The 25,565-nt window shown below is 41.5% G+C and overlaps 1 protein-coding gene across 1 annotated transcript; it reads right to left on the bottom strand.

The window, feature by feature from the left end:
• Positions 1-2,326: 2,326 nt before the first annotated feature.
• Positions 2,327-15,444, bottom strand: DACT2 (dishevelled binding antagonist of beta catenin 2; the record flags this gene model as incomplete). Its single annotated transcript, XM_079550517.1, has 4 exons — positions 14,794-15,444; positions 9,121-9,253; positions 7,412-7,699; positions 2,327-4,122 (listed from the first exon to the last, which is right to left on the bottom strand). Exons 1-4 carry the CDS (start codon positions 15,019-15,021, stop codon positions 2,327-2,329), a joined length of 2,445 nt encoding a protein of 814 aa, XP_079406643.1. The 5' UTR covers positions 15,022-15,444.
• Between the last annotated feature and the right edge of the window lie 10,121 nt (positions 15,445-25,565).

Raw genomic sequence — 25,565 nt, 5'->3', positions numbered from 1 at the left:
TTTGAGTTGGCAGTGTCATTCATTCTGGATCAGCACTTTCATCATGTGTCTGGCAGCATTTCTGACAGAGCATTAACAGCTCTAAACTGGGATTTACTGAGCTGTGTGATCACAAACTTATTGTTTCAGCTTACTCTGATAAAAAGGCAGGGAGCTACTGGGTGGTGGTATTTATCAGGTTTCAGAATGCTCCTACCCAGAACAGTTTTCTAGCTAGGAGCATTTCTTCCCCCATGGAAGAAAAAAAAAACAAAACAAAAAAAAAAACCAAAAAACAAAACAAAAACAAAAAAAAAAAAAAAAAAAACCCCACCAAACTCAAAGTTCCCATCCATCCAGAAAACCCCACCTCAGTACAGAAAACTCATGGATTAAGGTTCATATGTAACTTTTGACACACTCCCCCAAGCCAAACCTTTTGTGTAAACGGGAAAAAGAATCCTTTTGTAGCGTAGAAAGTCAACAAAGCATAAATCACTATTTTGTTTGTTCTGTTGCTGGACATGCCGAACAAGAAAACACCACCAGACTTGTGAAATTCTTCCATTAATCCTACTGGAGTAGTTACTCTTCGGATCATGAAAAAGCACTTAAACATATTCCACTGACTAAAATGTAATACTTCACTAGTTACAGTAAGGATGGTGTTAGGCATTAGCTCCAAATATTTGAGTTATTTTTGTACCTCTTATTTCTATTTCCAGAAATGATCTGTAATAGAGTGGTTTAAAAAAAATAATTTAGCTTCCAAAAATGAAAGACATTGTCTAAAAGTTTAGTCTTCCAATAATTCTATTTGTTAATGAATCCTCAGAGTAAACAAACACTCTTTTACCCACAGTTTCTGCTAAGCACTTGTCTTTTGTTTCAGACCCAGTACATTCTTGAATGAGGTAATGCCTACATCTCTTAGGCCAGGAATGTATTCAGATTGGGTATTGAAAAATAGAGGATAGAGGCAGAAGAATAATACCTGGTTCATGGTAAATACGGGTTGAATTTCAGCTCAGCTTCCAAATTCCTGTGTCCAGAGGAAAGAATTGAGACTGCTTGTCTGAATGCAAAATAGCACCTTTATCAGTTTGTTAACAAATTTAAAGTTTTGTGTATGTGCCCTCAAGTCCACTCAAAATATGTTGTGTGTACAAATGTGTCTTACAGTAAAATTGCATCAGTTTAAGTGAGATGCTACTGTCCTCAATGTAAAAAGTTTTCAAATTCACTCGTTTAGAAGCAGCTGCTAAAGTGTATGTTTCTTGACATGGAAGCTGAAAAGGATCCTGGTTCCTCCCAAGCTGTAAGTGAACCTCTAAAAAATAAATAATCCCTCTGCATAACGATAATGAAAAAGCTATCTGTTCCACCAGAGAATGCTCCTCCTGCGTGCCTCATGCAGTGTCAGCATCTTACATTTTCCCAGAACCTTTTGCTTTAGATGTGAAAGACAGACAAGCAGAGTTTTCAGAAGTACATTAAATAATTTTTATTGAGTCTGTAATTTCAGGGACAAAGCTATAATCTCAGTCCAAGTTACCCATACACTGTTGTACCAAGCTCTCATATTCTTTCACTCATTCAATAAATGAACAATAACATAGAATGTTATTAAGAGGTGGAACTGAAAAAAAAAAACAAACCACCCTGTACTCTCAGTTTCGAAAACAAAAAAGTCTTACTCTCATTTGCAAACAAACTGCCTTTAGCAATAACCATAGTATGTTTATACTGAAGGACAAAGTAATTCTCCTGAAGTTTTGGAGATGGCACATGAATGGTTGTCCTGAAAGAAAGTACAACTATGGAGAGCACTGAGAGCTTTTCCATATCAGCAGTGTAAAAGTGATAAATGCTGTTTTAGACTAGAAAGAATTATTCACAAGAGGGAGGGACATTCCTAAATCTCCAATTGGAAAGAGCCTCTTAGGAGGCCTTTGTATCTGAAGCTTTTTCTGTGGATATGCATATGGACAAGATCCTCCCTGCAAAATGTTATGGCAGAGGTTGTTTGGACATGTTGTCTCTTACTGACGTTTGATTTTTATTACGACGACCCTTCTGCATAGTTACAAAAAAAAAAAAAAAAAAAAAAAAAAAAAAGGCATCACAATATATATGGATACTTATTTACAGAATAAATGGCAAAAGAGGAAATTAGATACAGTGACATTTATATCCAGGCATTAACAAACAAAAAGGTCCCTTGTGCCGACTCAGAGGTTGTTCAAAGTTCATTAAGCAAGTCCTTTTCTCTGCACATCGGTTCTCTTATTTTGCAAATGAGAGCCAGCAGGATGTCTCAAGGCAAGAAACAGATCCTTGCTCTCCTTTAAACCATGGTCATAACCTTCAGAGAGGCAGGTTGGAATCTCCTAATCTTCTTCTTCAGTGCCTTTGAAGCTTTGATGCGGCAGATTTTGGGCACTGGGGGAAGAGGCTTGGAAGAGACCTGGACAGTCCCCAATTGTCTGACCGATCCTTCAGGCCAAATCAGCTCACTTTCATCCCCCTCATCATATTCAAGCGCAAGGCTGCTACTGTTACTGCTGTCATCTGAATCACTTTCACTGGACTCACTGTCCCCAAAACGGTTAGCGGTGAAATCACTGACCTCTCCTTCGCTCGTCTCTGCAATGGTGGAGTGAAAGAGGGAAGCACACTCTGCTGAGTACTCAGAATGGTCTGATTCACTTTTGGCATAAGCTCCATGGTGATGACTCTTGGGGCGAGCCCTCATACTGACAGTGCGCAGGACACCGGCTCTCCTTCCCGGCTGCCTTGGTGCCCCTACACCAAAGCCACCAGAGAGGCTGGCCCCATGGCTCTTGGCAGAGATTTCCACTGTGGACTGCCACTTGCGCTGCTTTTTCTTGCTGGCTGTGTCTTCACAAGTTGCTTCAAGGGAATAGAGTGCATTGGCAGAAGCTCCATAGAGCTCTGGCCTGGATGGCACAGTGGGAAGCCTGACCTGCACAGGGAACAAGCTAGACTCTGAGCATGACCTGCCAGTCACATCACCAGAGTACGAAGGTCTCCGGGCAAGGCTCTTTGCTCCATGTGGTCTGTGGGGCTGATTCCATTCAGCAGGCAGCCTGGCAGTGCCATGAGTCCCTCTCACCTTTTCCAAATAAAAGGCCTGCTTCCCAGGACGTAGTACCTTTTCACTGTTTCTCCTCTTTATCTTCACTGCTTTTGTTTTGGAGCTGGCAAACTTGACTCGGACTTGATGGGATTCTGCAGGGACAAACTGAGCGTGGACAAATTCACCACGTGCTGCTCGCTCCTGACCTCCAGCATTAGCCAATTTGGCACTGCCACATTTTTTGAGGGACAACTTTTTAGGTGGGGTGTCTTTAGCGTTCCAGGTACAAAAGCTGGAGTCCTCCTGGCACAGCTGTGAGCATGAAGAACTGTGCTCCAAACTGTTCTCCCTTGCTTCTGCCAGGGGAGAGCCCCTTGCAGCAGACTTGGCAGGAAGACAACTATTCACAGCTGATGGTTCTGCATCAGGGAAACCGGACGGCTGCTCTTCATTCACACGGTGCATGGCCTCCTGCAGCTTGGCACATTCCCCCTCCGGCAGCTCTCTCTGCAGCTTTCCTTCAGCTTTGTTACTTTCCAGAGAACTTGCTTGTTTTTCCAGCTGGCTGTTGCTGCTGTTAATTTTCACTCCACCGGCACTGGGGGTTATAATGAGTCTCTGGTGCATTGTGGCTGGCTGGCTCTTTGTTGAAACCCGCTCGCTGGCATCGGCTCGATTGTTCCCTTTGCATCTTGTCAGCTGCAGTAATTTATTGATGTAACCCCCTGGTTTGGCTTCGGTGGTTGGCCTAGTCCGAATCAAGGTGGGACCTGTCACACTAGGCATGGGTTTGCTGGGGGAAGCGTGGAGGTCTGCTTCTGTGGATGTCCCCATTAGGGAGAAAAGGGGACTCTGTAAAGCCACTGCATGAAGGGGGCTTGGGTAAGGGTACACATCAATGCCATTCTTGGAGACCAAGTCATTCTGGAACTTGGGGTCCATGCTGAGCAAGTGCAAGTCTGCTTGGCACAGAGGCGAGGAGGATTTGGGATCTGTCTCTTTCTGAAATCTAGCATCTGCTGGAATGAGTCTCTCCAAGTCACCTACACAGTGGATGAAAATAAATAACCTAATTAAATCACAGACAATTACACTCAAACTGGCTTGTGTTAAAAACACTGTTACAGAGGGATGTGCTAACTTTTACTAAAATCAGTAGCATCAATGCAGAAAATAGCTTCAGTCCTCCAAGAATATCAAATTATCTCAAGGCTTTAGCAAAACAAAGATTAGAATACGTTTTATTGCATATGATAAAACTAATTACTTTCCAGGAAATTTCAGCTGTCCTACTTAGACGAAAGTGAATCTCTGTATATACAAAAATGTTCCAGAAATTCAGATCAAGAGGAACACAAAAAAAAAAAATTATTTCTTAGTAGAGGTGAAAAAAGAATTCAGCAACCATACAGCCTGAAGCTAAATATCAGGTAAAATTATTCAATGCAACAAATACAGATTTTCTCATACTCTTTCCCCAGAATAGGACAAAGACTTCTCATGTCTAAATTACTTTTTTTAAAACTATAACTCAGAAAGAAACTCCTGATATTTCCAGCATACAAAGAGGTCTGTGTGTGTGCATTGGCAGAAGCTCTGCAGAGCTCTGGCCTGGATGGCACAGAGGGAAGCCTGACCTGCACAGGGAACAATATATATATATATATTTTTTTCTCCTCCAACCCCTTTTTCACGTGTTTTGGAAAAAAATCTAAAGTACTGATCCAGCTGCTTTAGAAGGACTTTGACAGAATAGTGCTTCTTAGCCTCTTTGTGGCTGGAAGCTGTATCATCCTATAGACTAGAGTGATGTGATTCTACTTTTCTTCAACCCAAAATCCAATGAAACTTCCTAACCAGGTCTCTAATTTAATTTGCTATCATTGCCAGCCTCATGCCTTTCTCAAATAACTTGTTTTATACTCAAACTTCTTGGAACATTTAATTCCAGAAATAAATATTCAGAGGTTTTACTACGAGGCAGAAAATCAGGACTGCTGTAATTGCGTGTGGATTTTTAGTAAGTCTACCTTAACTACACAGAAAAATGGACTAAGAAACCTTCTTATTTTGACACAAGAAAAAAGATGTCTAAGGGCAAGTTACATTTGACTGCTGCATCTCCCTCTCAGGAGCATCTCCTATTCTGTGAGAACCAGGCTGTGTTTCAGGAGCAGGACTGCTCCATCTGGATGAGTCTGCCAGTAGAATACTACGGTGCTAAGACTGCTGGAACTATCTGCAGTTAGCTTGGATTTCTTGGTATGGCAGTACAGACTGCACTACAAATTCTCAGCTAGCTAATTTCCTGGCTGCTGATTCGTGCTGCCATGAAAGCTGAGCATTACATCCAAACATATTTCAGTTACAGTGACTACTTCTGTTCTGTTAGAGGAAGCTTCTGGAAGAATTAAAATTTGGAGTTTTGCGCAGTGTCCTACCTAAGGTGCTCTCAATTCCGCTACAGCAAAGATCAGGATGATGACATCTCACACAATATAACTACATAATAATTACAACATTCTTTAGGAATGCTTTTTACATTCTCTGCAGCATAGAAGTTCCATAAAAAGGTGGTTTGTTCTACCACAAACTGATTTTTCCTCAGCATTACACTAAAGGGGAAGGCAAAACTCAAACACGTTCTAGCTCAAACAAAGCATGCCTTTGTGTAACAGAAATCCAGACTCATTACATGATGAGAAAGCATCAGGATCACAAGCTTTTCACAAGAATAACTTATTCCACTACAAAGTGAACAGTTAGTTAAAATTCAAAGAAGTGACTCAGCACTGCGAACAAACCAGGAAAGGGTTAAAAGAAAGCTGTGCTTGTGGTGTTTTAGCAAGCTTTCCTGCTGCCACTGAAAGAATGGGCAACCTGTTTGTACCTGTAGTTACTGGTGGGGGCAAGCTAAGGAGAGGAAAAAAGAATTTCTTCCAATTTTCAAATGATGCTTTTCTGAAGTAACGTCTTGACTCACTTCTCTGAAACACGGTCAATTTTGCAGGAATTGTTTTTTCAAGAATACATGGAAGCAACAATCCCACTACTTACGGTTCTCATGTTGAAAAAAGGAAGAGGTTGTAGCCAGGAAGCAGGGAGTAGGAGGCAGGAAAGAAGGAGAACTACAAGAGGTCTGTATCCTCACTCTTCCCTGATTAACATCAACTATCCCTTTTTCTACTGGCCTATCTCCATATCCAAAAGTCATTAAAAGCCCCATTTGCTAAGAATAAAACCTTGCAACAGCAAGTCTGCAGTCTGAATTTGGAAGGTATAGACCATTAAGACCAGCTCCACTCATTAGCATCTGAGAAGACTTGAGAAGATTGTGATTTTATGTTGCAATTTACCATAATCACTTCAGGTGTGTCTGCAAAGACAGGTACATCATACCTGGTCTTAGCTTCTGCTCTAAGCAAGCCAGAGGTAAGCGAGGCTAGGGCAAGAAGCTGCAAAAATCACAGGAACATTGTACCTGAAAAGACACTGTCTACAGCTTTACTACTTCTATAATGGAACTGCCTCACATCTGGTTGGGTCACCCTAAGAACTACCCTAACACAAAGCTGTTCTGGCCATGGAAGGATTCAGAGTGAATAGTAACATGATACCACTTAACAACTCAGTAAACAAGAGACTCAGAACATTATCAGGTTAATCCATTACATGTAAAGGTGTGACATAAATTCATAATTGATGCAGAACTAGGGTCAAGTCTGGTTTCCAGATGGTTGATTAATATTTGGTGCTTGTTATCCCTATCCCTAGTAAGTTATGAAAAGGAATATTGCAAATCCATATTAATTTCAATAAATATGGCTTGAAAAAAAAATCTTATCATACTCGTTTTACAACAGATTGAGAACAAAGACATTAAGTGTAGAAATGGCAATTTCTCTTAAAATTTGTTGTAAAATCTTTCTTGGTAAAACTTGACAACTCTAATACTGAATTCACTTCATATTTTTCACACATCCTGTACTTTCACACAAGGCATTTCAAATATGCAATTTTTTTAAATTCAGAAGCAGGAAAAATTAAAAAGTTATCTAGAATTTCATTACAATTTTACCTCATGCACGTAGATACTTTTCTATCTCTAATTGCATCTGACCGCGTATTTGTTACCGTTATAAGTATCCAAGTATGAGGCAAGTGAAAGTGGTACAGTAAATGGCTGGGCTCTGTGGTTTCAATTAATTCTTACTTTGCGTATTTAAAAAGAGTGCTTTATATTGATTACACTAGTGGTTGTATATTGCTCTAAGAGTAATAAAGAAGACTCTGACCTTCTCTTGAATGAGCACCAGTTCTGCAATTGATTACCTGTGGAAACTGGCCTCGGTCTGGACCTGGCAGGAGTCCCAGAAACGTCCGTGCTTGCTGTAATCCGACATCCATCGCTGACATAGGTTCCCTGCTGTTGGAAGCTCGTGTTGTGCACAGTAGTTTCATCTGCAGACTTGGGTCGGTAATCAAACACACTGAGCCTCGCTTTAGGGTGTTGAGAGCTGGGCAAGAGACTGGTGTGAGAGGAGGAGATGGACTCACTGTACACAGAGGTACAAGAATTGGAGAGTGAGCAAGAACCACCATCACTCAGGTCGTAGAAGCCTGCGGAGTTTAAATGAAGAAGAAAATATTTCTGAATTACAGTAACTAGGTGGAAGAAACAGAGAAGATAAATCTCCATTTGCTATTTGCTAAATTTGTGATAATTTATTTAGGCAAATTTTGCAAAGGCATGCTCCAGAGCAGCTACCTTTTATTGGACTTCGGCATATGTACTTTGGCCCTGAGCCAGGTCAGGATGGATATGCACATTTAGTTCTGAGGGTGAGATGGGGTTAAGTGTAGCACCATCATACTCTGTTCTTCATCGGAGAATGCCTGCAGTGTATGCTATGCAGCTGGTGTAAAACAGAACCATCATATACTGTTCTAACTTGTGCTAGGTGCATACAAGCAGAGTTTGCTTAGGAAAGCAGACAAAAAGTAGCCTGCGCTCAGGTAAAACAAACAGCAAAGGATGCACTTAGCTTTCCAACTGTGTATGTGCTAAGTGTTCAACTCCTGAACACTCTTGACACCCACAGAAATTTGCACACTTTAGAGCTACCGCAAGTATTATCCTGCAAATCCATATGCATACCCATATAGATACAAAACGCATGATTGAAAACTATTGGAAGAACTAGTTAGCGGTAAGATTCCTCTTTTCTGCTCAGCTGTTTGTAACATTTCAGGATAGTATTAATATTTAATGTTTATATATAAATCAGGCATTAAAAGACTTTCCCATAAGTTTTCAAGAGTTAAAAAAAAAAAATAAAAAATCTTTCCTCGTCTCAATGAAGACTGAAGGCTTTTCAGAATTCTGTTTAAGAGGTGTTCCCATTGTCACAGACCAGATAACAGTAGCTGGTTTTAATAGACATTTCCCAGTTATAAAAGACAGAGGATCAGCTTTCCATGTCAATCAGACCAGAAACCTGTCTCTCTGTCTGTGAAAACCTCAGTCATCAAACTGCTGGGTTGTATTTTTCTCAGCGTCTTTCAATAAAGCTGCTTCATTTTTCTATAAATGATGAAAAATTCATTAGTGGTAATGATCTTCAAGGCTTCAGTTAAGTTCAAGATGCTACAGATTCAAGCAAAGTACTGACTTGGCTGTTGGTCTCCTTCTTTTCTACCAGGTACTCCAGCCACTTTGCCATTCTCTGCTGGACACAGTAATGAATAAATAAATCTGTATCCTCTTTCTCTTTCTGTTCATGGCTCAAATATCATTTTTTTAAATAAAAAATTTCCATTAAAAAAATACTATGGAGTCAAACAGCATTTCCCAAGTAAATTCACTTTCCAGGAAATTTCCCATCACCTCTGTGTGTGCATTCTATGTGAGATCACTACTCTCCACCTCAGTCCTGGGGCACTGTTTATGACCAGAACAAAAAAGAGTTCTGCTCAGCAGTTGACATCTTCAGTTCTACCCAATCCACATCCCTGGGAATAAATGACCAAGTGCACATTACCTGAGCTGGGGCGGCTGTCGCTGTCCAAGTATTCACTGGAAGTCTTGCTGACGTCCAGTTTCAGCTCACTTATTCGCTGGTCAAGCTGATCCAGGTGGCTTTTCAAGCCGACATCCTGTCTCCTCAAGCGAGACTGTTCATAAATCAAGAAAAGAAGGGGGAAATGAAGAATAATCACAGTTAGAATCTCGGCAGAAAAACATGAATTCAGGCCATCTGTGCTGGTCAGATTCTGCACTCAAAGTATTTTGCTTAGCTAGGGACTGTTGCAATTGGCTCTCTGTAATGAAAGTGACATAATGGGCAAGTACAATATGTTTTGTATCTCAGCATTTATTGCCTTCTGCCCAGCTGAACGTTTTCTCAAAATGTATCATTCTGAATGTACTATTTTAACCTTTGCTTATTTGTTTGTATTTGTTATACCTATGGCAGGGACTGTATCACTAAGCAGGATGGCAGTCTTTTCATTAATTAACATATGATGTATGTACTGCATTTTCTGTACACTGCCTCTGGGTAGTGGATGAGATCAACATTGTGAATTGCCTGAAAGAACTCTAAGATACTTTCTGATGAATGGAAATTACTGTGCATGGGTACATATTCTACTAGCACACAAAGTACAGTCAGCATACTGAATTCTGCAAAACATTTAGTCTGATGACATCTCCTTATAGTAGAAAGAGCACATTACACAAATTGTGCCATCTATGTTGCTGAAAAATTCCCTTGCACATCTCATGTCTACCTAGCTACTTACATATGTTTTATGCAAGGAAGAGTTGGCATTTGAATTCTGCTGTGAAAGTGACTGTATTTAAAATAATCCTTCACAAGATAACAACATGGCCTATTGCCTATTGCAGTCACTGACCAGGCTGATCTGAAGTAACAGCTCCCGCAGTTGCTTCCCCAATACTTACGCAGCCAGCTTAGCGGGGCAGATGGCCAATCATTAAGGTACCAGTCAAAGAACCATAGTTAGTTTCTGTCAAACTTCTCACATGGCACCTGGCAAATTATCTAAGCCCAGACGCTATTTAGGAGGCTTATAATTATATCATGCCTAGCCATGCATCCTACAGCACTCTAAAGAAAGGTAGTCTCTTGAAGTTGGTCGTAAAATGGTGCTCATAACCTATGTAAAGCCAGGTTTCCATTCAGTAATGGCAAGAAAAACATTCTTCTTGAAACACTCTTGAAAATGATCCTTCTTTATGAGTACATTTCACATTTAAAAATGTAAATGGCAGTTCTAGCAGCATTTCCAACCCCTTATAAGTAAATAAATATGTAGGTCCCTGAAAGTATCTACAAAATTAAAGAACGTGCAGAAAATGAAAATCAGCATGTACGTATTTTCACCTCCACTTTCCTTATGTTGCGATTATTCACCTTTTAAGATTTGCATTTTTAGGTTTCTCCTCAGCTATAAATAGAAAACACAAGGAAAGCAAAGATCCTTCAGTAATCAGTAAATGATTAGAAACTGAGACTCAAACAAAAGGCAAAAGGCAGATGTCCTGAGTTTCACAAGGTTGTTGATAACGAAAAAACTAAGAAAGTATTTTTTGCACGCTGTTATAGAGAACTAGAAAACACATAAGACACAAGAAATCTCCTTTCTGTTAGTGTTGCACATCTAGAAATGTTTAAGCTCAACAAGTTCGTTATTGCTTCGTAGGAAAACAGGTGGTGATTTTCACGCTTCCTGTCTCACATAAACAGAAGGAAGACCAGGATAATAAAGGAGATTTTCTATCCCATCTACATGATGAATGTATGACCTCCTCAATCCCTCTTCATTTCCTTTATAGTGAAAAAGCAAAAACATGCCATGCCTCCTTCAATCCCACCTACTCAGGAAATCACGGCTGGAATTAATTGCTTAATGATTAATGTTTTGCCAGCCAATCCCTCAGTCTGTGGTTTCTGATTAATGACGGAGAGGCCACAAGGCTCTCAGGTATTCAAAGATTATTTATTATACCTCCAGGTTCTGTCTGCGCTTTCACAGCATTTTAACCAACACACATGATTTACATCATCATCTTTAACCCTTTTATGGTGTCTCACACCACTGGGTTTTCGTGTTTCTGGCAGACTTCATAGCTTTGATCTTTCAGTTAACTCCTTCTGTTCTCCAAGACAAGAGGCACTTCTCACACTGGTTGGATAAGGACAACTTTTCCAGTGTGTTGCTTGAGGTTGTTATTGCTGTAATAACTACGCTAAACAGCACCCAGAACAATAAAACCTAAATACACTTCCCTAATTCACAATATGAATTTTATATAAGACAAAACCTGGAAGGTGAAACCATCTGTTTGCTTGGGCAACACAGATGTGACTTCTTCTGCACACTGTACAATGCAGGACCAAGCTTTTCAAATCAACTTGTACTACTGATGGACTACAGTTCATTCTGGAGCCAAGCCTGGGATATCATCATACTATCCATTATTCAAAAGGATGAACACTCTTTGCAAAGCAGGTTCCTTTGAGTTGAAGGAATTGGCACCCAGAATCAAGGCACCAAAAAGCACTCATCAGGTTTGACTATTCTGCTCTTCTGTTCATCAGCTCAGTTCAGCAGTAAGGTTTGATATATACTGCTGTGGTCATAGACAAGCATATACTGGTTTTATTAATCCAACTGCATTTTAAAATGAAAAAGAATATAGCATTAATCTTACCTCGGCCTGTACATTTAAAAATCTATTCACTCTTGGGTCTTTTCTGACTGATACTGCAAAGCAAACGAGTCTGTCTCAGACCCTTATTCTGGTGCAAGATGAATTCCTTCTGCAAGCACCTATTTTTCTCAGCTGACCAAAACTTTAATATTCAAAATATACATATACAGGATTTACAAGATGTTTTCTCCTATTGAGAACTATTCAAAGGAGAAAAAAAATGTGCAAAATGCAAGGTACCAAGTGTTTTATTTTCTTTTCATGTAATTGCTGTCCGTTTTTTACATTTTACTAACATCACAGGCTTGCAAAACAAAATCATTGGATTTCAATTAAACCAACAAGATCTCATAAATATATTATCTGGGAAAGTGTGAGAAATACTGCATGCTGCTGCCTTAGGTATCTGTCTACTTAATGAAAGTGTCACAGACTTCTTTCTTTGTACTGTCTGAATTTATTTGCATCTCTTCTTTCTCCTGGGGGTCACCATGATAGAGTTTGGCCAAGAGACTAGATTAGCACCTCTGGGATCATTATTGGCATCACATCCGCTTCTTTTCCCAGTATTTACTACAGATAATCACAGTATCTTGCACCTCTCAGAAGAGCCCCTGACCATGATAAAGAGCTATTTGTAGGGCAAAATAACCTGTGGTTGCTGGGGCTGCAGAAAGCTTGTGGCCTTGCTGCCTAAGGCAAACTTCTGGATAGGCTAGTTGCTGAGGAAGAAACTGGGATGCTGGAGTGACATCCACAAGTGGTTCCTTAAGCATTTGAAGGCTCCGCTCCATCTGATCCTGCTGGTAGCACTCAACTCCTCAGGAAATTTCTGTGCCTGACTCCTCAGGAAGCCTCTGTACTTCAGTTTCTCAACTTCATATCACAGGAGAAACCTGAACTGACTCTTACTGATCTTATATCCGTTGCCTGGAAGCCCTCAGCCAGCTCTGGCTGATAAAATTTCCCTATTTCATGTTGCAAAGACCAAACTTTTTATGAATTCAACAACCACCACACAAAAGCCCAGGGCTACAACCCTATTTGAAACTTGGCTCAAGACACACTGCAAGGCAAAACCATGTTTACATTGTTAATGAGTTTCTCAATCTGAAAGCTTATAGAGCTGTGATCACATACTTCACTGTCCTTGGGCCAAGAACAACAACGATGAAGACATAACACTCCTCGAGCAATGCTGTGCTTTGCATTCCCTGTTGCTTTTAGTTTTAAATTAATTTCCTGTGATCACGAACAAAATTTTCAAAGGGTTTGACTGCAATATGCTGACCACAAGGCACAAAGGAACTTCTTTTCAGTCTGTGGTCTCAGTTCTTAGGATCTGTGGACACCTAACAGTTCTTTGAAGACCATGTTTTCACTTATGCTTATTTTAGTATAATGCGAAGTTGAGGTCTGCACCTCTTTAAATATATGTCTGCAATTTGCAGGGAGAAAAACAACAACAGAAGGCTACCGAGATGCCAGACTGGAAGGCTTCCAGCAGCCACGGGTCAATCGGAAGTGCTTTGTATGACAACCTTAGGCATTCACAGACAACCGCAGTTCTGTGGAAAAACCTGCCCCTGGTTTGATGCCATTGTGAATTTCCCCACTCAAGTGTTTCCATCGCTTCCCTCCTAAGTACCCCCAGAAGGTGTTCCCCATCTTACACTGGTATGTCCTTCTGAAATCATCTTTCCTCATCACTGAGATACTCTCGCCCTCCGAATCATGCAGGCCCAAGGGACCATTTCTTTCATTTTATCGTCTAGTTTCTCCCATGCCCTTGAAAGCCTTCTCAAGTACCAGTACAGTAATAGCATCATAGAATCATTAAGGATCCAGGATCATCTAGTCCTGACAAGATAATCTTCTATTTTCAGCCCTTATGTGAAAAATACATAAACAAATGAGTAATTACAGCACAACAGCTGACATTTAAAAAAAAAAATAACAAAAACAAATAGTCACTCTGGTCAGGGGTCATGGGGTGTTTCTGTTAACCCAGTGGCCCCAGACGGGCAATAAATACTTTCAGTTCTTTTTTCTTTTTGTTAAACACGTGTATGAAGTGGAGTCATTAGTTAACATGATGTGTGACAGGTAATCAGGCGGCGGCAGCCCACTCATCCTGCGGTTTTTCACTTTAATCACCACAGGGCCTCTCGTGTGCTCTCACATCTGGCGGCCCCGAAGGTCCGAGCCAATCTTCTCCCCAGCTGCCGCCTGATAGAGCTGCGGTAGCAGCGAGCGTCCTTGCCGCGTTCGCACCCGGACGACAATTGACAGCAAGCCTTGCGCCAACACTAAAAGGTCTCTGCACTGAGATTACTGAGGTGCGCAATTGGCCCACCTTGGAGATTAAAGCTGTGATTGCTGCCTCACTTTGGAAACTCGTTTCAGTCACGAGCTAGCGGGATTTTTTTCTGTCCCAAAAGCGTGAAGCAAGCGTGAACCTTCAAACACAAGGCCTGGCATTCAGCTATTACTGTCCGTGGGAGAGCAAAGTGCTGAGGGCGCACGAGACCCTTCTCCGCATGCAGTCCCGCACCTGTGTATACACGCACACGGGCACACGCACACGGGCACACGCACACGGGCACACGCACACGGGCACACGCACACGGGCACACGCACACGGGCGCCCACGCCGCACCTGGCAGCGCTCACGTTGCAGCATCGCTCCGCGCCCTCCTCTCATCTCCGCACAGCGCCGCATCCAGCAGCGCTCCCGGCCCCGCGCAACGCCGGCTGAAGGTTTCCCGCAGCGCCCGTCCTGCGCGGAGCCGCTGCCGACACCGCGCCCAGGTCCGGCCGTCCATTACAAGGCACGGTTCCCCGCGAGTTCCGACGAGAGGGGATAGCGGTGGTGCTTTTTTTTTTTTTTTTTTTTCCTCCCTTCTCTCTCCTTTCTTTCTTTCTTTCTTTCCCTTCCACCCACCCCCCCTACCCGGCGCGTCCCGTCTCTTACCAGTTGTTCCTTGAGGGCGGTGAGGGTGGCCTCCAGTCGGAGCTCCTTGCTGTGGGCGCGCAGAGGATGCTCGCCTTCGCCCGTCGGCATAGCCAGGGCGGCCCGCACAAGCTCCCGCTGCCGCTCCCGCAGCACCTGGAGCTCCTGGAGGCCGGCCAGTGCCGCCTGCAGCCGCTCGCCCACCCGGCCGCGATCCCAGCCGCCCGCCCGCGGGGCGCCCAGCAGCATCCTCAGCGCTGGGCCGCGGCCCCGGCCATGGCAGTGGGGCGGCGGGGAGACGGCGGGGCTGGTCCCGCTTCGGGCCGTGCCTGCGGCCAGGGCCGCTCGCACCGCTCCGCGGCTGGCGGCAGAGAGAGTGCAGCGTGGCCGCGGCGGCTCCTGCGGTTTTGGAAGAGAGGTGGGGAAGGGGGAGGGAGCGAGAGAGGGAGGAGGCAGGGAAGGGAAGAGGGCTGCAGCGCCGGGGCTACCTCTCGGGGTGGAAATGCCTGGAGAGGAGCCAGCGCCCGTGCGCTGCCTCCTCCCCGCACGGGGCGGCTCCTGCCTGCCTGCCTGCCTGCCCGCTCCTACCCCTGCCCTGGGGGCAGCCCGCGCCTCGGCCCCCTCCCGGCGGCGGGGAAGGGCAGGGCGTCCTCCCTTCGTCCTCGGGAGAGAGCTGCTGGGGAGCGCCCGTCCCGGTCGGGACAGAGCACCCTCCCAGCAGGAGCCTGCAGAGCTGGGTATAGCAGTGTCTATGTCTGTGTCCTGGGAGAACGTGCTCGCTGTAGGGGGACGTTTCCTGCCCAGAGCGTCTCTGAAAATACGAATGTTTTCTGCTTCCCTTCAGACTCTTTCAGATCCTGGCTGAGCCCTGCGAGTCAAGATCTGGTCTGGTTTGCCTGTCAGTGGTTCTACAACATGTGCACAAGACTGACATTGTCCATTTGAAAACAGTGAGGATTTTAGTGTACTGAGAGCTCTCAGGTATAAAATTTCCCTTACAAAACATATGGTACTTGTAACTCCATTCCTTCCCTTGTTTGTTAATGCTTTCACATTAGGCACACACACAGAGGGTTGGCACATGTCTCCTTACTCTCTAGAAACCAACCTTTTTCATCTAATTGCAGACATTTGCTATCTAATATTGAATCTTTGGTCATCTCTTTGGAAGCACAGCAAACATCTATTTTGTGGGTTCAATGTATCCCTCAGCCTCACAAAAAGTCATTTCAAGGGCTCAGAATTTATTTTAAATGGGTTTTAGAAAATGTTTGGTCATGGAAATCCAAGTCTATGGAGCTGCTTCTACCAAGAGATGCAACTGTTTAAAGCTCCCAAGACAGGCAGCTAAAGTTTCTTAAGAGGCAATGGATTAGCTGTGTATGTAGCTTACTGTGAAGCAAAGGAGAGAAGAAGCCCTGATACCAAGAGCCTGGTGAACATAGCGGGGACTACACAATGTTCTGTTGCCTACACTGAAATAGGAAGCATTTGAATCCCAGAGAACCTGAAATCACTGTATTACATTCAAGGAGATTCTAATAATTTCAGAAAGGTGAATGATTCTCTGCAAAGCAGTAAATTGGTTAGCCTGTGGTTATCTCCTTTTGGTCCTTTGATGTATCCTTAAAAGCTAGCATACTTTAATTTGAATGCCACTTGAGTTTGTACTGGAATACATAAGTCGAGCCTGTTGCTTTGTCAGTTGTTCTCCAAGTAGTCTTCTTTGAATACCATGTGTGGGTGGCCATTTCCTCCTCCAAGACTGAACCAGCCTAGCTTTCCTGGCAGCAGGCCCTAGTTGTAGAAGTGCCAGAAGCACTAGTGCAATGTGAAAACCATGTCCTTCTAGGAGGCCAAGTTATTGATGTGTTTGTTCACTGAATCCCGTGAAACACGTTATTTGGCAGCATCAGTAAGACCAAGACTTGCCTTTACTATGTTGCTTTTTACAGATTTCATGGTCTGTCTATTTAATGGTCTAGCAACATCTGCCCTAGATGTTGGTCCGAAGGGTTTCAGAGAGATCCTATTCCGACAGGTTTTGGATGGAACTCATGAAGAAGTATGACTGACGATCACAACCCTGGGGCGCTTAGTTAATGTTTTATAAAGAGTACAATATGAATGATGTAATCTATGTTTGTTTGTTTGTCCTCCCAGTCCATCTCACTGAAATCCTTTAATGCAGAGAGATGCCTCAAAGGACTCAATCTATTAGATGGGAAGAAAAACTGACTGCAAAAGTGAGATGCTTTTCAAGGTGCTGACAAAAGAGAGCACAAAGTGCTGCCTCCTCTCAGGTGAAGGGTGGCAGACTACCAGTCGTGTGCCACATGTGACTAGGATCTTGCAAAATGGCATTGCAGATATGAGGAACTGAAGCATTTTCTAAATCACTTGGCTTGGAGTTGGTTTAAACAGACATACAGCGCAGTTTCTTATTTTATTCAAACTGTATTTTAACTTGTTTAATACAAGTCACGCAAATACCAGTTAGTGTATGTGTGTCCAACCTTTTGGTTGGATTGGGCTGCATTGGGTGAAGAAGAATCATCTTGGGCTGCATATTTGTAGGTCACTCTAGAAGTAAGGCCTCCTATTTATTGCCACGGGAACTACAAAAGATACAATGAGCACAGTATTGCTGATAGAGCAAATTCATAGCTACAAAACACTAATTTTCAACATAGTCACCACCATTAGCTTTGCATTTTTGTCAGCAATGAATAGGAGCCTTAGTGTCATGCTTATAGAATCCTGCACCAGCAGAGGTGACCCACAGTTGCTTTTGCCACTGCTGAAATGCACCACCCACCACCTCACTGTGCTTACATCCACTGGTCTACGTGAATGTTGGCAGGTGTTGACAAATGTCGATGGGTGCAACTGTTTCTGCATGGTGGAATTCAGTAACACATTGTGCTTCAAACTTACCTACATGTCAGGTGTTGTTGTGTCAGGCTGCCCCTCTGCTGCCATCTGTCTCACAGCAACGAAATGTAACAATATTGGTGGGAAGCTTCAACTTCTACTGCCCTATCACAAACATCTGCCTCTGATGTTGTGGACCAGCATCATAAAATAGGAGGCATTACTTTTGGAGCAGACCTCATAAAATATATAATACTGTCAATGTATATAAGTAACAAAACATTTTTATTATTAATTAAAATACAAAAAGGAAGTCACAAAACCCTGAAACTAGTGGAATATTTGACCTTGTTTTTGTGGAACTAATGTATCGGCCCGGTTTGATGGCAGTGGCTGCAATGCTTGATGGAATTTTAGTTTTCCTGTTCTTCATCCTTGAAAAGAAATAGTTTCAACTGTACATACTGTCGTAAAGTGATAACGTGAATCACACATGACTTTGATTGAGGAATACTTCTTTCTGCAATGGTAAGGCTTACAAAACTCCAGTAGAGAGACACGATCAGATCTTGGGGGTTGAATATCTGATTGCAACTCAATGCATTCCATTTGAAATTGTGCAGGTCATGTATTTTTGTTGACTGAAAATGGAATCGGAAGTATACAAGAAAGTTGATAACTTTTTGGTGATCTTGAAACCTGTTTTCAGATTCCTTTATAAAAATGGAATGCACAGCTGCATGTTTTTTTTCACAGGGCAGTGCTTAGCCAATGTATCCAGATGCTTACAATTATTTGCCATAACTTTAGTTGGCATTACTCAGTGATGGTGTGAGGCAGGGAGTGGCCATATTGCAAGCTGTGCTGGGCATGAGTTGAACATACCTGGCTTAGTGTATAGTTGCTAGGTGAATTATATAATATGAGGTTATATATCTTTCTTTTCCTCCTTCACTTGCAAAGAACTATTATCTTTTTGTTCTTAATTTTCTTTCATCTTTTTTTTTTTTTTTTAATGTTTTCATACATTAAGTCTCAAATGGGCTATATCACAGCAGTATCTTTATTCTAATCAGATTCCTGATTATCCCCTGTTTTGTACTGATTACTTCACCAGAACTCTTCTGATGTCACCTAATCTTTTCAGATAACTCCACAAATAGCTTGTGCTATCTGATTTCTGGGGAGAAAAAGTAAAAGGTGTGAATTGCCCCCAGGTTTAGAACTATGAGATTATGTGGGACAGTGGTAGTTATAAAGGTGAAAGCTTTACTCAGAGAGTGGTGAGTCTGCCCAGAGAAGCTGTGGATGCCCCATCCCTGGAGGTGTTCAGGACCAGGATGGATGGGGCCCTGGGCAGCCTGATGTGGTGGGTGGCAGTGCTGCCCACCACAGAGGGTTGGAACTGGATAAGCTTTAGGGTTCTTCCAACCTTTTTTTCTATTCTATGATAGCAGTGAATTCTATGATATTCTTCTGTTTTGCATATGTGGATTCTGAGGTCATTACATACATTGTGTTTTAAGAGAAAGCTGTAGTAAAGGTTTGGTTAAATGATTGTGAAATCAAACACCAAAACAGTAACAACACAGTTTATCTGCATAACCTTACTCGGGGCCCTAGTTTATATGATATGATTGCTCGGTGTAGTTCTACCAGTCCATTTCTCATGCTGTGTATAGAATGAAAATTGTGTAGTGAGTGGATGACCATTTCACATCCTGTTGCCTCATGCCTCATTTACTGTGATTATATGAGTAGGAACTAATACTGTCTTTACAGCATCCCAAAAAGTGTGCAGGTTTTTGTTGTTGTTGTTTTCTAGGAGGCACTTCTGAGGTACTGCATTTCATTTCAGAGATATTCATTTTGGTGCCCGTTGGAGACGCCTTTGGTCTGATATTTCAGACTACTTATTATTATGTTGTTAATGTAGGTCTGTTAAATTTTTTCAAGGACAGTTGTCTTTTTCTTCGGTTGCAGTTTTGAACAGTCAACATTTTGGTAAATTGAAAATGGAGTATTTTTGTTTGAATTCCTAGAAAAATGAGGAATGCAATTATGCATTAAACACAACAAGAGTGCTGCTTTTATGAAGTCAGCTTGGGTGTGCCCACACCTGTGGTATAGAAATGCCCTCAAAGCGTCATAAACTATCAGAAATTAGGCAGGTGTTATTTACCCTGTTTTGCAAATTAAGCTGTACAAAGATGTTAACACTTTTACTTGTAGCTGGTCTTGGAAGTAAAGCCACATCATTAATTTCACCACGAAGTGACTTTACTCCCTGTATTATGAATACATATTAGCCATTTTGTGTGGGGCTAATGTTAATGGGAGGGCAATTTGTATTCACCTCCAGATGTATTTAAAAGGAGAATAGTTGAATGTTGGCTTTGGATGAAGTCCAGTGTACAGAAAATGGAGTGGTAGTACTAGACAGCTTCAAGAGTGAAACTACAGCTTGTTTTCCAGATTTGCTTATGTTTTGTTTTGGAAAAATCGTTCAGAATCCTTTTAGTATTACCACCTTGTGGAGACGTAAGTGTCTCCTGTATGGACTTCAGTCCATGTATCTCTTAGCTGTGGTTTTAGCCTGTACTGACATTGGCATGCACAGCATTAACTGAGAGAGAAACTCATCCCATGCTGTTTAGGACTGCATCTTAGCATGACAGGAACTTCTTGGGTACACCATCATCTTTACTTTGCCATCCTGCCTCTCTGTCTCCTAAACTTTCCTGTTGCTCCTGGGAGCTCTGCGAGCCTCTTGCTGTCTATCCTGCTGAATGTCTCATGCAGAGGTACTGCCTAAAGGAATATTTCTGAGCTGTTAGCATCTGGCAGATGTGTAGGAGGTTATTTGGAGAACACTGAACAGCCAGATGTGGATTGAGCCTAACAAGTCATTATCCTACTTATGATAACCCAAAGTGCAATTACTGTACCTGTCATTACTGTTCATGTCCAAGAAGGCCTGTTCTGAGCATATCATTTAATGGAGAAGGCTGAGGCACCTCTCAGAGGTGTAGGGTTTGCCTAGGAATTGGGATAGAACCTTTTGTTATTTTCAGGAAATGTTAACTTCAGCAATTAAGAATATTCTGAATGATTAACCATTACGTTGCCCACACTATGTAGTGCTAGCTCTGTGCTAGCACTGTTTGCCAGAGAATGCACAGTACTTTGTCTTGCTCTGAGAGGTGACTGTAAGCAATTTGCATTCATCCAAGCATTGTGCCTAATTAGCAGAGCAGCTGCTTTTGAAAACATTCTTCTTAAGGAATGATGATGTCTCAAGGATTACTTTATTTAATTAGAAAGAAACAAATCACTGGTGAGATGGTCTCTTTCTAGAGGTCAGAGAATTCAATTTGAATTGAAACAAGTGACTTTTTGAACTATAGCTTACAAGGTAATTGATAGAGGGAAAAGAAGTGAGAATGCAGCTGGCATACAGCTTCTGCTACAAAAACAGAGTTTGGGTGTGATCTTTATGAAGAGGATCTTCTAAAAACAGCTACTAGGGATTAGGAGGTGTCCATCTGTTTTTGCGATTATTTCTGTTTATTTCTTTCCAAGTCTGCAGATTGATTCTCTCTTGTTCTTCCCAGCAGGGTGGTGGGAGTTGTGCAGATGGGAGGAGGGATGAGCTTTCCCTCAGGACTTATACATGTTATCATGAAAGCATTCTTTCTCACCTTTCTCCAGTTTGTGCCTTCCAACTGAAATCTTCCTGTCAGAAAGGCCTTGTTTTAGACCATGTAAGAATGTGTACCTGTTCATATATCTGTGGATAGATGCATAAACTGTAGATCAGGATCAACTGTTTTACAGATGGGGACTCAGAAAGTGCAGAATGTGCAGGAGAAAAGAGAAAATGGTGGGCACTAGAAATCCAGGGAGGCAAAAGGAATGGCAAAGAATAACTAGGATGAGCCTGAGGACAGAAGCTTGAGAATTAAGCCAGAAAAGAAGGGGTGCAATTATGTATGGCTATAATGGCTTCTTGGCAGGAACCTTGAAGGCACTGCCGTCCTCATTGGACTGAGAAGAAGCTGAAGCACAAAGAAATCATTTGAACGGTAAAGGTCTAAGTTTATAACAGATTGTTACCAGAGGTGCCCAGGGGGAGCATGTGGTGAGTACAGTCAGTCTGAGGCCACTGCTCAGACAGTCACTGCACCTCTACCTGCTCATGTGACTGAACACAAAACAGGTATTAAGAAACTTTGGAATAAGTGAAAGATTTAATTTGGTTTCTGTGAGGGTGATAACTTCTTTTTACATCAATCTCTCTCTCTCATTGGCATCTCAATGAGAATTCAGAACTGACTGCAAGTCAGTCCTGACATTATTGCCTATTCTCTCTCCCAGTTTCCCTTTTTTCCACATTTTCTCCTAATGACTATAGCTTTTTTTTTTTTTCCCCCAGCATAATCTTATCTTCCTGATTTTAGTGAGCCCTGCAGCACTGTTTTTATGCTCTCATTAGCATTCATAATGCTTAGCATTTTCCTATCACTTGGAGATTTCATTAAATTATTGTTTAAAATCTCTTCCTGATCATTAATGTTAAATGATAATTCCAGCTATTAGTAGTACAGTTCCAGGCACTTCTTCTAGTTCGGTCCTTGCTCTTAATAATTGTTTTTCCTTTACTTCATTACCCTTCAACAGCTTTTCAATAGAAGTAATTATATTTGCATATCCAAGCTGCCATTTTTTCCGTTTGCATACTAGATTAATCCAGGTGACTTGTGGCCCATCATTTGATGGTTGCTCTCTTTCTTAAATGCTTAATCTATTTTTACTTTTGGGCCTTTTTGCTAATATTTGAAGTACTTCTGGTTTCCACACTTGCCTTCTAAAAATATTTGGAATCCCAGTCTATGTTATTATGTTGATTTGATCATTTATCATTTTCATTTAGCTTGAGGAATCCCAGTTTTCTCCTTTCACTTGTTCAGCATTAAGAGCAAATGGAATCATCATAACCTCTAAAGTTACAGCAATTGGAGGATGGCATCCCATTGCTTCATATTTCACACTGGACAAATCACGTCAGAGTCTTAACTAGCATTTGCATATGGATCTGTCTTTTCACTGTTTTGTGTGTGATCTATGATATTAGTATTTTCGAAATACTTACGTCTCTGAAAAACAAAGCAAAAGCAGTCTTGTGCAATATGTTAAGCCTACTTCTTTGAAAAAGGAATGTATCTCCAACAGGAAGAACTAAACATCAATGTGTGATTCTTCAATATAAAATTTTCCTTTGGTCCTTCTTCAAGGTTTCTCTAGTTAACTCCGAAGCCCTATAAAGGAAAGGTACTACCTCTTTTCAGGACAGGTGAAATTTGAAGCTTATTACAAAATAATCCCAAATGGTATTAAGTTTTATTCTTAGTGGAAAAACTGTGTTCTTTCATAGCAACGTATTGACAAATTTAGTTAAAGATGGCAAAAAATTACAAGACATATGGTTAGAAAGCCCCAAGGCATCTATTCAGCAGGGTATTTAAACACTTGGCTACTTCAAAATAGGTGACTGGTCCTGCTGAAGTCAACAGCTCTACTTCTGTGCTTCAAGACAGGCATACACTTTAATATCTCTCTAAACTGAAGCTTAGGGTCCACTTATTTTAATCTTGTAAAATACTTCTTCACATTCTGGCTGAGAGCATTCAGAATGAAATGTCTTTTGTTAAAAATAGATCTGTTACTTTAAAGATAGCCAGGAGAAACATGTAAAAAAAAAAAAAAAATTCTTAGAGTCTTACAGAATGCTGGTATAGGTGACATTTCTGTTTATTTGCATTGGAGATCTTTGCAGGTAATGGGGGTTAGACTGCAATGCAGAGGATAGCGTTTATTGACTAACAGGCATTGAATGCATTCAGATAATGCACTTTTAGCTTGCTGGATGCTAAGAGGACTGCTACTCTTGGATTCTTCCTCTAAAAATAGCCCACCACCTCTACTAACAAGAAATACCTACGTCAACAACTTACTGACTTGTGAAGACTGCAGATTTTATTGGATGTGCTTTGAAATGCTTTCTCTCTTTCAGTAAAGATAAAATGGGGCAGATACAGTCTGCTTCACTGATGTGCATAAATGGTGGGAATATTTTTGTGAGTTTTGTCAGTTAATGAGGTTTATATGATTGCTTGTTAAAAGTCATGCTGAGCGCTGTGGTGGCTGGGTAATGTATTCACTTGAATGACTTCCATTAGAAAATGCAGATCTATATATGCCTGTAGAAGGGCATCAATGTCAGCAACACTTGAGACTGGAGAAAAGACCTTATCAAATTCCTTGTTTTATTCTAATAGTATTAAAACCTAATTCCACTAGGATGGAACTGTATAGAAACACACATACTCAGTCGTGTGTTCCAATCATCATCTTACCCCTCTGTATAAGAAGCACACCTGTGTGCAAAACATGCCTTGGAGAGCATGTTTTCCTGCAGGCTACATTGGAAGAGTTATTCACAGAGCCTTCACTCTTTCCCCATTTTTCCAGTAGGTGGGTCAGTGGTAAAACCATAGCAGAAATTGCCTCAGAGCTGTAAACTGGCAAAAGTTATTGTGTATACCACCCACTGCAGTACTGCTGAATGGTGAATCTGTGGAACAATACTTTGGTGAACTTTTCTAATCAATGAAGAAAACTTTTGCTTCACTTTTCATCTCTAAAAAGATGGCAAACTAAAATAATGGTATTTATTGCTCTTTCACTTTTTTATTTCCTATGAAGGTTAACTAAACCTAACTACTGAAAAAAACGGTATTACTTTGCAGAAAATGGTTCTTTGCTCTCAGGCATATTGCAGCTCCTGTCATTTGAAGAATAGGAAGATAGTTCTTACTGTGCAAAACTATTTTTTCAGCATATGCTGTAACACGAGCAGGTTTGTAAAATTGCTTTGACATGTCAGCACTGGCAGCATTCACATGCTTTGCTGTTCTCATGTAGGGTCTGCTAATTTCATTATTTGCTGCAGGATGGTGATTAGGGGAAGTTTTAAGTCATTAGTGAACTGTGGAAAAAACAAATTGAAAACTTACTTGCATGCTGAGATAGTGGCTGTGTGCTGAGCAATGGGATGGGCTAAAACACATATTGCACATTCCAGGCCAGGGAAGAAGAATGGGAGATGCATAGCTGATCTCTAATTCCTCTGCTTATGAGGCTATGGAGTTTGCACTGAGGCTATGGAGTTTAACATTGCTGTTCACCAATTTTTGTGTGAATAGGCAGTGATCAAACATGCATGCATATAGTATCTATGTCTTTTGACTGTGCTGTGTCATCCTTCAACTTATTCCTCTTCAGCAAATTTACATTTATTGTCGCTTATTGTACCTGAGAAGATTCCTCATTTATATCACAGAATTATGAAATTGCATTTTTATTAGACTTGGTTGACTACGAAATACATCACCATAGGAATAGTTGGGTAAGATAGAAGTCAGGAAATTAGAGCATTTTATAAAATATTAGGTCCTTAAAATCACTTGTATGTGTGAATATCAGCAACTCGTATCTAAATCTTCCTTAATCAAACCATTTGCTTTGACATATAATGCAGTACCAGTTAATTGTGCCTGAGGTTATTCAGTATTATGTGAAATACATACTACAGCACTTAACATGTTTTCCCTTAACACAAGAGGCCCATACGACTTTTCCACACGCCTTTCTGGTATAAGAATGTGAGCGTACGTGGTATCTCTTATTTCTCTTGCTGTCCTTTTGGCTGCAGTGATACCAGATACTTTCTTCCCACCTGTGCCAAGCTACAAAATAAGTATATTGAATTTTACCTCCTGCTAAATATTCTTATAGTCAAAGAGGTTTTGTGCAGTACTTTCTTGTGTGGACAGGTGTTCAAGAGCTTGCAGAAACTG

Source organism: Tetrao urogallus (assembly GCF_951394365.1).
Source record: "Tetrao urogallus genome assembly, chromosome: 2".
Lineage (NCBI taxonomy): Eukaryota > Metazoa > Chordata > Aves > Galliformes > Phasianidae > Tetrao > Tetrao urogallus.
This window is presented reverse-complemented; position numbering and strand designations above follow the sequence as displayed.